The sequence below is a fragment of the Protomyctophum bolini genome (assembly GCF_963924005.1).
Source record: "Protomyctophum bolini genome assembly, chromosome: 2".
NCBI classification, from domain to species: Eukaryota; Metazoa; Chordata; class Actinopteri; order Myctophiformes; family Myctophidae; genus Protomyctophum; species Protomyctophum bolini.
Genome location: NC_137863.1, coordinates 44,192,199 through 44,205,978, shown reverse-complemented (window position 1 = coordinate 44,205,978; position 13,780 = coordinate 44,192,199). Strand labels below are relative to the sequence as shown.

Genomic DNA, 13,780 nt, shown 5'->3' with positions numbered 1-13,780 from the left:
TTCTCCATAACCTTTGGACAATTAAGCAGCATTCCCCTGGGCTTGTATGTTTTTGAAGATCTTGTCCAAAACGGATCCTTTGTGTGGCATCAGTGCTATATTTGTTGTCATCGTCATCGCCATAAGAGGGAGAGAGTTTTCCTGAAGATATGTTGTTTTCATTTTTGCACTGCTTGGCTTGCACACATCATGTGTACTGACCGCTCTGTGCGGTATACTTGTGTTTGTCGGAGCGCCTCTGGCTTGCAGCTCACTTTACACAGTGTTGTGAAACGTGAACCTAGCTAGACTTAAGCACTTCCTGTGCTGTTCACACCTTGCCACCCACACAGCTAATGGTTTCTTGTCTCTTTCTGGACAGACATCAACGCCACTGTTTGTGTTCCAAACGTCTGTAGCATGCATGGGCAACTGCAGGCGGCCCGGGGGCCACATGCGCCATCACTTAATGTGGCCCTCGGGTTAATATCAGAATAGTGATGTTCTGATGTTCCGAACATGCAAACATGACCCGCTTTTGTATGTCCAATGTGTTTGGATTTAGTTCATAACGTTAACATAACTATATAACAAGTAAGACGCGCAAACGCGGGAAGCGAACGCAGCTATACGTCCAAATATGGAGTGTGTTGCATCAATCACAAACAAATCACTCAGCTCCATATATGGGCACAAAAGGGGGACACACAGACAGACAGACAGACAGACAGACATGATCTGCTAGGTCTCATAGTAAGTGCTCACTGCGTTCGCAATCACTGCGTTCGCAACTACATTAATTTGAAATTAAATAAAAAGGCAATTTTTCAGGATTCCGATAAAAGAAAATTGCCAAATCTTTTTTCAGGATTTCAATTCAAATATAGCAAAAATAGTTTTTTTTTTTTTTTTTTTATATTTTGTTTTTATTTTCAATTTTTACAAAATACACAGAACGCCCGTCCACAGCCCTCCCCCCTCCCCACATACATAGAAGACAACACAGTTAGAACATAATCACAACAATAATATACAAAAAAACCCACATGGAAAACAAACAAAAGAACTAAACTAAACAAAACAAAACAAAACAAGAGACAAATCTACAATACAGAGAAAATTGTTTCCGGAAGCAATCGATCTAGACTGAGATAGCTATAACAATACTGATACAGGTAATTCAAATAGGGCTGCCAAATCTTCAAACATTTCTCAAAACCCCTTGAACTTCTCAAAGTATATGTAATCTTCTCAAGAGGGACACAACTGTTCAGTTCTGAATATAGCAAAAATAGTTGATCTACAAGCTCAAAACGGCCAAATCGGCTATTTTTTTGCTACGACAGTAATATGCAACGTGGCCCTCTGGAGTGAGTGTGGAAATATAGTGGCCCTCTCCATCGTCAAAGTTGCCCACCCCTGGTCTGTAGCTATGTCACAGACGTTTACCTGTTTCTGCTACAGTCCTGCATGATCGTGAACTGACAAATGCCCCCTCCCATCTGATTATTGGACATAATTAATAACACATAACTGTCCTCAGCCACTTTCGACCCTGGTGGTAACAGTAATATTTTGGGCATGTCTTTATGAAAATGATATTTTGATTATTTGTCATTTGACACATTATATACAGCTTAAGTGGCTATTGTTAAGTGGCCATTTGAGACGAAAGGAAAAACTCATAAAAGGTTTCGCTCACTGCATAAAAAAAATTAAGGAAGACTTTAGGAGACTTATGAAAATATAATTTATTTTATTTTTAGATGCTCATAATAAAGTTCTCTGTGCTCATAGTGAGTTGAAATTAGCAAGCAAACGCTTGGGTCCTGCATGGGACCTTCGTCAGTTGCTATGTGGATCACAGACACATAAATTGCTCTTATAGAGCTCCAAATCAGCTCAGCTCAGGTGCTGGGAATCACTACTTAATGTCATCGCCATGGCAATATTCACAAAAGGCCCAAACAAAAGCCACCATGACTGAACTATGCACAATGGCTGTTTGGAACAAGCAGGGACACAGCTGAAGCTGGAATGGCAGAGGCATTGATAATATGAAGCGTCCCTTGTTATTGTGTGGCTGAGTATGTGAGCAAGCGTACTTCATCTTTCCTGGGCTATACAATGGCAATGTGCCAGCTGTGAGTCTGTCTGACATTTCAGCACGGTCACAGAAATCCTGCTGTCCTGTCCTGGCATCTAGAGACCCCTCTGAGAGAAGCCAATCTTCTTTTGCGAGGAGTTTGCTTTTCTCCCAGTGTGCCTTCTCTCCTGGCAACCCTATGTACCTTTGGCACTGAGCAGATACACATGGCAACCAGCTGATTCAGACTGACATTTCTGACATGTTTCACAAAGGGCAATTCCACACGAATTCATGTAACACTGGAACAAGTCAAAGACTTCACAATGCAAAACAACTGCAGGTGGTTTCTTGAGCTTCTGTCAGTGTTATATTATCCCCCCCAAAACATGACTGAACTAGAAATATTTTGCATTATAGGTTTTTCATAAGGTTCAGGGGCTGTTTGCCCCACAGGATGTTGGAACCAACTAACTATTTGAAAACTATTCCATTTTGCCTTTACTTTTGCTGGAACACCTCAGAAAGATTTCTTAGATTGAGCTTTTGTCTTAACCGATTTAGGAATTAGGTTGGGAAGCCCTTTTGGGAGGTTTTACCCTTCAAGACAGGGTTCTTGTTCTTATGTACAGTATAGCAACATAACATTTTCGTACTTTTTGGAATAATTTGAGTTTTTCCAGTTTTTAGAAGGCCCAGTAGTGACTGCCCTCTTTCGCTCAGACTCTTCACACATTCCTCTTCTGTGCCTCTGTTTGCTCATCTACCCACATGTCTGTCAACGTGTATTTGCTGTGTCTCATTAATTAATAGTCCGTAGGAGGGTAGATGTTGTGACATGTGTTGACAACAATATAAGTATTGATGCATGCCTCCTTGTATTTCATTATACCAGCAAAGTAAGTAGAGCTGCTGGCTATGTCACAAGTACAAGTACATTTTATAATGTACAGTCTGGTGCCCTCTACTGGCCAAAGAGATGTGTTGATGTTGAACATGATAAATAAGCCAGTTAGATGTTCCTGTGGTGGTGGACTACATGATACGTTTTCTTTTCAGGGCAATTTTGCAAATACAAAAACAAGCACCAGATTGATACTCTCATTACCTCAAATAACCTCTCTATGGATATGTTGTGTTTTGAACTGTATAGTGTATGTACAAACAGTACAACTGTATCAATGAGCACACTATGAAAACATTAAAGGAGAGCCATAAGGATAAGGATATGGAAAACTTTACTGTCCATTAAATTCACATAAAATGGAAATTTGTCTTTGGCACACCGGCAGTCAGTTACAACAATAAAACATTACCGGTACATAAAATACACATATGCATTAAAATACTATATTTAAAATGCATTCACATAAACACAGCAAACAGTGATCATGAACAGTGGGTGTTAGGTGAACTATTTAAACATTTTCTCATTTAAAATGTCCACAGCAGTTGACACAAACGAAGTTTTGTAACCCTTTTTTAGCTAGTTTTGCCCTAAGCCTCCTGCCCGATGGCAACAAGTCAAATTCAGAGCGAAGAGGGTGGGTAGAATCATTGTAAATCTGAATTGCTTTTTTTGGTCATCAATTATGCAGTGCACAGTATGTGGCAGTGACACCGCCTGCAAGCTTGCAGATCAAAAAAGCACAGCATCTTTAGGGCCGAGGGTCCAGTATAAATTCAGAACATGCGTATGTAAATAATGTAGTGCTAAATCAAAACATGTCCTTACGGTGTTCATTTCTGCATGAGTAAAGTCATGCCCCCCGCCACACACACACACACTGTATATACACATCTTCTTTGGAACCTGCTTCTAATTGTGTCGTGTAACTTTCAAGTATTTCAAATGATAAAGGTTCCAGGTTTATATATGCACAGTTGTAATAATGCTTTGTAAACAGAATGTTGTTGTAGCGAATGTTTGATTTAAGTGAACACACATTGTTAATAAACTATTTTTGAGAAAAGTCATTTGCATTACTGGACTTCCTTGGATAGTTATACCAATGAGTTAAAAATGGCGAAACCAAAGGTAAAGTCAAGTTCCACCCCCCGCCCACTGTGGTAACAGACATCACCGGGACTCATTGCTAAAGGCCTTTAGATTAGAATCTTTCTTTTTCTTCCATTCTAGGGAACATTTATCAAGGAGTTTCAAAAATGCATGCACTGCATAATTCTTGAAACATAAGTGTAATTGGCAGCAACATTTATTCTGTAGACGTGGTCTAAATAGATCTGCAACAGATGCACTATTAAAGTTTATGATGGATTTGTGCATACAGTGAGTCACTGCATTATAGGGCAATACAGGAGGATGCAATTGATGTAATAACTCAAGGAATAGGTACTAGGTACGTATGTAGACACAAGAACTCCACTGCGCATGATGAATGGCAGAATAATGTGTATTTTTAATTGACACAGTTGATCACAGACATCGCTGGACACAGGAAATGCATAGTCTATACAGTTTAAATATGACAAAAAGGATAACAATTCTGTTGCATTTCTATGTGCTTCATTACAACGGGCATTGCCAAATTCATCCATATGTCCCTTCTATGTGGTAGACTGTACTGTAGTAGCCATCTAAGAAAATACAGTTTGACACCTATAGGCTCTTTGACAACCATAATCAGCATGATGTTAACACAAATGTAATGATGACAACAGTTGCAATATTATATTTGGTGCACACATTTTATTTGTTTTGAATAATGTCTGTACTTACATTTTGTATAAAAAAATATAGCAAAAGCTAAAGGCAAACAGTGGGAAATATTCTAATGCAGGGAGGGGCCTATTGGTACAGTAGGTAACCTATTGATTCACCTCAATAACTGAAATCTCTCCACTCTAGAGAGAACAAAAAAGCTACCACTCCCAATTCAAGGAGAAGGAAGGCAAAATGTAGTCGTTGACAAGTGTGGGGGTAAAATTAGACCCCCTGGCTTAATGACATTAAGCCAGCGTGACACAAAGATAATTACTCTGTCGAATAAGGACCTATATAATTTAGTGCCGTCAAGTCAGAAGAGATTCACGTTGCATACAGTCCTTTGCTTTTCAAAAATAATTTAGGCAATGGAAGCTTTCTAGCATAATTTTATGCTATATGGAAGAAATGTTTGCTACATGAAAGGCAAGGGGGAAGGGGGGTGTACAATTTGAGAAGTCAGCCTTGAGAGGTCAAAACAGTGTGTATGTTGACGTGTGTGTGTGTGTGTGTGTGTGTGTGTGTGTGTGGCAGGGAATCACCCAAACTTTCACAGTGTCACCAAAGGCCTTGGTTGTTCAAAATAATATATTTGCAAGTGAGCTATTATTAGTTGCACCTTTCAAAAGTCCTTTTGAATTATGAAGCCCATATTGCCTCTTGGTGCTCATGGAAGCAATCATTCCCTGGCAAAAACCAAAAACTATGTCTGTCTTTAGAGAGAGAGAGAGAGACATTACTGTAATAATGTCATCTTTTTGCACAAGCGTCCGCTTTGTTTCTTCCTCTTGGTATCAAATGAACGGACATAGCCTCTTCTTCCGTCATTAAGCATTCTGCATCTCCTTGCCAATCTTGTAGCTGAGGATCTTGTTCCAGTCGATCTTGGTGCGAGTGACTGGGAGCTGTCTGCGTAAGGCTTTGAACGTGGTGTCGGACATGGTTTGATAGTTCTCACTGATGGCCGTCTGCAAAAAAGAAAAAGACCCTTACAAAGTGTCCCTGTTACAACTATGGACAAACAACAAAAAACTTTAGATTGCTGATGTGATCTGTGAATTCTATGGCAACATTTCTGGTGAAGACCCAAGATAGAAAAATAGTTGTTTTCCCGTTTCATTACCTGGTATTCATTCTCTGCATCCTCGATGATTTTCACAAACTCCTTTGCGGTTTGAATCTCATTCTGTCGAAACATAGAATGCATCCCGACATGAGAGGGTTAACATAATCCCGACATGAGAGGGTTAACATAATGTTGCCTTCGCAAACACATTCACTTAACGTTGTATATTTCTCTACCCTTGTACAGTATGTCTAGTCTACACCAATCAGCTTTAGAAAAAAACCAATCGTGATGGCCTTATTCTGGGTTATGCCATAATAAGGTGAACATTCAGCAAAAGATATGTGTAGATGTAGATCGGCTAGGGACCCCTGCCTGATAAGTGTGTCGCGGGTTCGATGTACAAGTACACCCACTGGGCATGACGCTATAGTGCTGAGTGCCAAGCAGGGAGGCACTGGGTCCCATTTTTCAGAGTCTTTGGCATGACTAGATTGACTGATTAGAATGCCAATGACTCGACGACGTCTTTCCGTCTGATATTTTATGAATCACGTTAACTATAGAGCCAAAACAATTTGTCTGCACTTATTATTTTTTTTACAATTTATAAGCAACTCAACTGCTTTTGATTTGGCTCTAAATTAACCGCGTGACTGTTGAGAGCCCAGCGTTTAGGTGCATAGGCTATACCTCCATAGATTGATTACTTTATAAACCGTTTGCAGAAAAAGGCACAGGAACGTAGCCTGCAGTTCAATACAAGGTCTGCTAAGAGGATTTTATTATCCAAGAAAGCACTATGGCTTGTTTCCATTAGGGTATTATTCTGAACATTAAAGACACAACATTTGTCACCACAACAATATCATTATTGCATTTGCAATGTGTACTGTATATTTAATATACAGTACAAATTGCAATATATACAGTACAAATTGCAACAATGATATTGTTGTGGTGGCTAGCTGGTGGTGGTGAAGTTTAAATAATAGTGCCACCTCATAATTGTAACGTGCATTTTCAATAATTGAATTAATGAATTTGTGTTTATTATGTACTTGGTTAGGTTAGTTATAATATAAGCATAATCTATGTCAGAAATGATGTCAGATCTTCTACACACAGCAAAACAAAAGGGAGCAGTGCACCACCCTGTGGCACCAACTGGCACTGCATACTGACTGTTATAAAGCTAAAGCCTAAATAAAACGTGACTGTAGAAGATATGGCAAAAGTGAATGCCACATCTTTGTCTCCTCTCAGTAGCACTAATGGTTGAATAAAACAGCACACTTACAGATATGGTCAGTGCTTCCTGAACATCTTTATGGCTGACAAGCTGGACATTTCCATCCTCGTAGTAATGTACCTGGATGGGACGGTGGAAGGACACTACCGTTAGAACAAATTGCACAAAAGTTCCAGTAAAAGACCAGTGTTGCACCCTGAACCTATAGTTCAATTGAAATAAAACATACCTGTATTTTCAGGACTCCGCTCACTTGCGCTGTAGATTGGGAAATGCTAAACTTCCATTCGGACCGACAGCGACCGTTCCTGAAAAGGAAAAATAGTTGCCAAAACTATAATAAATCGTGAACAGTGAGGTAGATGAGGAGACGATGAAGAGAAAATGACTCGAGTGTCACATTTATGAATTAATACATTGAACTACCAGATCCAATTGCCTCAGTCGACTTACCAGAAGTTCTTAGGTTGAAACTGATGTCCCTCAATACACGCAATGATGGTCTGCTGGCCATCAATCGTTTTCCCATAAACCTGCGACAGAAAGGACACCGTCTAGTCAAAGATATGCTCAAACGGGTTTTCTTTTCGTGATCATATGATTATGTGCAGCATTGCTAACATCACAGAGCAAAGAGAGACGTTTAGCTGGAGCTTACCGTGCAGACTCCATTGGGGTAGTGCTCCTTGACGTAGGCACTCAGCGCCGCGTCACAAGCGTCTCGCCACGGGACGAGGGCCGCCTCGCCCTCGTGGGGCTGAGGGTCACTGGCCTCCTTCCTCAGGTGGTCAAACTTGAAGGACACCTTGTTGCATGGGTCAAAGAAGCGCCCATTGCCCAGGTCTCCGTGCTCCGTGATCAGCACCTATGGGGGAGGAAATATACAGTAGTGGGGGAAACGGTTGCAGTTATTTATTTTCTTTGCCCCGTGTTCGGTGGTGGCCGCGTTTTGAGCGACGTGCTGGCTCAAAACTATAGTGAACGATAGCGAATGATTGCTTGACGATTGTGTATCGGTACATGACTCAAACGGCATTGAGTCAACTGAAGCTGACTTTGTAGCGCTCGGCACGGCGACTCTCTTGCTTAACCCATTCTGAACGGGAACCCATTTTGGTGTTAGCATCATGTCATGCTTTAGTGATTGAAAAATAGCAGATCTACAAGCTCATAGCGCGCCACCGAGTGGCGCGCTACGAGCTTGTAGGTCTGCTATTTTTGAAAAATCAAAGAACGACTGACATTTTTAGAATCTGATCTCAGGTCAGAATGGGTTAATCAGACCAGTGTGTGTGTCCAGTGGAAACCTCGTATGAATCTGATCTCAGGTCAGAATGGGTTAAGCTCGCTCGGCGGTGCCTCACGCGGCTCAAAGAGTCACCTTCAGGCGGCGCGCCTCCGTCCGTGAAACCGAGTGGACCTTTTTCCAATCGTACTGGTTTTCCAATCGTACTGTGACATATATATACACTAGTGCTGCCAGAATTGGCCAAAAAATTATATTCGAATATTCCTTTTTAAAACACCACATGTATTCGAACAAATTTCGAATGATTTTGAATGTCGAATGTATATATGATTTTGATATGAATATGATATGAATATTGCAGCCTAATATGCTGTAAAACTTTCTCTTTCTTTATCTATAATATAGATAAAGAAAGAGAATTTAAGTGACACAGGCCAGCACTTTGGTCCTCAACTCGATTTTTACAGATTACAGATTATTACAGATTATTAAAGTACAGAATGTAAGCTTTCATATGATGTATCATTCAATGAAATTGGACAATAACTGAAGGAGATATGACCATCTAAAACTTGTTGAAACAGATAACAGATACAAATGCAAAGTAGAGAAATTTCCCTTCAAAGATTCTTCAGATTTTAGCACCTCTGGAATGGGTGTGACAATAGATGCTTGTCCACACCCCTATGTCTTGCATAATCACTCCCCCACCCACTAACCACTCCCCCACTAGGTTACCTGTCAATGACAGTTGAGTGGACACACTGTTTTACTTGAGTTAAAGTAAAGAAATGTAGGACTGAAGTTGTTTAGTGTATGTTTTGTAATAATACAATCTAAAAAGTAACTAGTAGGCTAACTGAGTTTTCAATGGATATAGGCTATGTAGTTTTAGACCAATGCTTTTACATTGTGTTGTAAATACCTGCAGTAGGCTACACTATTTTATGCAGGTCTACAGTACTTTAAGGCAGCAATCAAAGTCAGACAATTGACCCAGTATTTTAGATAAATAAAACCGACGCATCAGGCTATGATGCGTTGTGCGCTTGTAGATTTGCTATTTTTAATAAACATCCGTTCACATGCCTGCATGGTTTCTATTTAGTGTGCAAGGCTTACATCCGGTCTAAAGCCCACCCACTGTATGCGCTGATTTCCATACACAATCCGTATCCTCCCCTCACCGGATGTTGAATTAACAGTACTAACGGCCATATATTTGACGATAATCTTTTACACAAAACGAATTCCCGACATTTCCTTTTCACTTGATACCGTTTCGTAGAGACGGCCTACACAAACGATCTGTATACCAAATGAAAGCCCGAATTTCGTAGTTTATATAGTATTTTGATTTTTTTTAAATGAGCAAAAAATGAGCGAGTTATAATTTAAAGAAAAGACGAGTGTTCTTGGCTATTTGCGCCGCGGGTGGAGGAGGAACAAGCAGCAACAAGCAATAACTTCCATGGCTATGAAGCAATATAGCACTAACGGGCAACGTTTCACATGTATTATTAGTTTTATACATTTTAGGAGTGAAAACATGTGTTTAGATGCTTATGACAACATCTCAGCAGTTAAGACAATGTCCCTCTGTTAACACACGACAGCTAGCTAACTAGGCTAGCTAGCTTTTAGCCTGTTGTTGTGTGATGGTGGAAGTACGGTAGAAATAGCTTCCAGGCTGGGAAGCGTATTTGAGCGAGTAGCTACGTGGTTTTGTTTATTTTCCTGTAAAGTATAACCCAAAAGCTCCTCCATACTATAGCCATGTAGAATAATTATTTGTTTACAAACACAAGCACGCTAATGGGCGGTGACCAGAGCGTGAAACCTCAGGACAAAGAGATCCCAGGACCAATCGAAAACAACATGCAAATCTCAGAACTGCGCTTCTCCGGTCCCAAAACATTGTTAAAAAACAAGCCTACTTTGACATATAAATGTATACGTTTAATTTGCCCAAATGAACAATCTGTTGGAATAAAAACCTTCTTCAACATTCAAACTGTCTTCATATGAAAAAAAAAAAAAAAACACATAAAAAAAAAAACGATTTTATTTTGACCATTTAGACCATTTCGTTCTGGCGAGTTGAGGCACTTTTTGCTGGCACCTGTCACCAACCAATATTATGGTCCGGCCCTGTATGGGCTGCGGTTGGTGCTGAGAAATGAGTCTTGAAATTAATGATTCATAATTATCTTAATAGCCTAATTGTTGTATAATGTTTTAGTTTACGTGGCACAGAGTCTCGCCAGAACTCACACAGCAATTTTTGTTTGTTATTTTTTTAATTCGAATTTATTCTTAATTTAATTTTTTTTATTTTTTTATTTTTTACATTCAAATATTCATTCGAATATGGAACATTTGTTGGCAGAACTAATATACACTCATTCGGACAGATGTAGTCCGAGATGGAGCCACACCATTTCCCATATTCCCTATTGTGTTGACAATTAAATAATTCAACTTGAATAGGATTTTTGTTTTAATTCATAGGAGGAGGTAGTAAAATTAAACATTTTTAAAAGACTTACATCATAGCCATCAACTCGGGCAAGGGTGAACTGATCCATGTTGTATTGAGCGAACGCACTGTTGTCAAAGGATAGAGGAATAACATGGAAACACAATTCAGAAGTGGTACAATTAAGCAAGTGGAAACCACACACGCCCCCAATGTATAATGTTTAAAATGTGCAGAAACAGTAACACAGAAACAAATGCAACTCACTGTGCTGCGCCTTCTCTGAGAAGATTATCATTGTCAAGCAGCAGTCGCACATCTGAAAATAATGAGACATAGGAAGCGTTAACCAGTTGTGTACTGTAAACAATGAAATGAGAGCAATTTGAATGGTGCAGTCAGGTTGAGTTCAATCACAAAGCACACTCGCCATTGAAGACTTCGTTAAACTCTCCTGGAGGTGCATGGATTACAAAGTTTGCCGCAATACGGACCTGCAAAAGAATATTGTTTGTAATGTTACCATACTAAAAAGAAGTTAATATGCCTATTTGTTCACCTATAAATACAAAAGTGCTTCACAAAACCAATGCTAGTGTAACTAAGATATTCACTGAATTGAACTCAGTTTGTAGATGTGATCCTTAACTGCGATTGCACTGCACTTTATTTATGGCCTGAGGTATTTCTCTTTTGTGATGTCATGATGATGACGTATTTTATTGCTCAGGTAATCTCCCGGCCCATTGTTGACTGTTGATAAAACGGAAGTGCCAGCAACTTCCCAAAACACATACATACTGCACAGTGTACATACAGTATGTATTTGTTTTGGGCAACTTGGCACTTAAGTCTAGGGACACCAGGGTTACTGTGGGTTGATATTTTTTCTAGTATAGGTTTTGTATGTGCACTGTGTGTACACATACAGGACCTATACTAGAATGGCCTGGGCTTCAGCCAAGGACCGTAAAAGTGACCAGCCACTAGAGTGAAGCAGAGAGCGGTCTTGGCTGCAGACTTCATAGCTCCACTTTGGCCTCTCCTTAGATGGCAGGCAGGATCTGTCACCCATGGGCTTTTCTTAGCAGCCTGTATGCATGTGTAAGCATAATGGTGTCGAAGCCACAGACAAGTTGGGGTGGGGGTGGAGGGGTGGAGCAGTGGGGCTACAGGCATGGGAATAGTTTCACTTGCTTTTTGTCAATAGCCAACAATGGTTAGTTGGTTGGTACAGGTAAATCCGGGCTGAAGCACATTAATAGATCAACATACCCTTCCCATTTTCTAAACCTAAGCTCATGCAAGTGGGGTCACTGCAATCCTACATACCATAGCCTCTATATTAGAGCTGTCGTTACTGCTAGGTGTCATTGTGGGTGTTCTATTAAAGCCATTCCATTGGTTATTTGGCCTCAAGGCTGCAACTGGCAATGACCTACATATGGGGTTGAGTTATTGTCTGTCTGAAGAAGAGTCAGTGGCTCAGTGGGTAACCTAGATCCAGTCTCGTCCCAAGTAGCCAATGTGCTCTATTCAGAAACCATCAGAATTGTCTTCATAATGTGAAGACAGCCTAGAGTTAATTCAGTTTAACAGCCATAGTAGGTTCAAGATGTGCTACTACACTGTAGCGATGGTACACATAATTATACAACTTCTCATGTATACCAAGTTGGAGTATATTCAAAATGTGGATTTCAATCATTTTGTCATACTGTAATTAATAAGCTAATTATACCAGCATGTCCTCTGGAGTAATTTCAGACGTGGCTGTACCATTAGGGTCGCCAACGATTTAAGGCTAGGAATGCCAAGCATTAGTTTACAACAAGCTGCTGCATGCAGTCACAAAAACGAGTCTTTGCAAGCCCGCAGGGGAAGATAGGAACGTAGATGTATAGGAGTGGAAGAAAAACGGAGTCCGAATTTGACAGATCTGAGCTTATCCATAAGTGGGTGTGGAAGACTGGTCATTAGCACAACAGTAAATGCAGGAAGTACATTGACTTCCTTTGATTTAGCGTCAGCTAACTTCTTCAACAGCTACTGTAACTCTCCCATTAAAACTAACATAACTGCAGCAACCACGTGTTAAACGGGAAATTAAACAGCCTAAAGCCCTAAATAACACCATATTGTATTTGAAATTGTGCAACAACACTGAACTGTCATGTATTACACTCCCTGGCTCAGCTGAGCTCATCCAGATGGGCTTGTTTAGCTAGCTCCTCTGCTCGTATACATGTAGCTGAGCTAAATTAAGCTGCCATTTTCCCCCCGGAGAACGTCTTCAGAGAACATCGATAGTTACTAGCATGTGAAAATGGCCATCACATGTAGAATGATTAAATAACAAGGTAATACCTTATCTTCGTCGGTAAGCTGCTCTTCAAAATCTGCCATCTTGCCTCATTAGACGCTGTTAACAAAGCGAGCGACCGTCAGAGTTGCCAGGTATGTGTGTGACTCCACCCAGCACAACAATCCAAAACAAGGAAGAGGTTGTCTTAAAAACATTGGTCACTTTGACAATAACTCTTTGGGGATGTATACTAGTGAGGCATTAAATCAAACTAAGGCATTATTTACTGAACAATTCTAATCAACCTGTGTGTAATTATAAAAGCCCAGTGCAGGTTTTCTGATGAATTGAAAAGGGTGGACTGGACCCCTAATGCAAACAAGTGTCATGCTTTATGGTGTTGTGATGTTGTCCACAGTTAAAAGTTTTTGTATCGAGTTTTGCTTGAAATGTACCTATTCTGCATACTGTTAATACAAACGTAAATCAATCAATCAATCAATCAATCAATCAATCAATCAATCAATCAATCAATCAATCAACAAATCAATCAATCAGGTCAACACATATACCACACAAAGGAATACCAGGGGAATGGAGAATGGTGACGATTTTTAAAAAGCACCTATATTTGATTTT

The 13,780-nt window shown here is 40.0% G+C and overlaps 1 protein-coding gene across 1 annotated transcript; it reads right to left on the bottom strand.

Annotated features, from left to right (window-relative positions):
- Positions 1–4,462: 4,462 nt before the first annotated feature.
- LOC308321950 (F-actin-capping protein subunit alpha-2-like) lies at positions 4,463–13,325 on the bottom strand. Its single transcript, XM_080773083.1, has 10 exons — positions 13,204–13,325; positions 11,267–11,330; positions 11,104–11,155; positions 10,907–10,964; positions 7,767–7,973; positions 7,562–7,641; positions 7,338–7,416; positions 7,157–7,228; positions 5,914–5,976; positions 4,463–5,758 (listed from the first exon to the last, which is right to left on the bottom strand). Exons 1-10 carry the CDS (start codon positions 13,240–13,242, stop codon positions 5,618–5,620), a joined length of 855 nt encoding a protein of 284 aa, XP_080629209.1. The 5' UTR covers positions 13,243–13,325; the 3' UTR covers positions 4,463–5,617.
- Between the last annotated feature and the right edge of the window lie 455 nt (positions 13,326–13,780).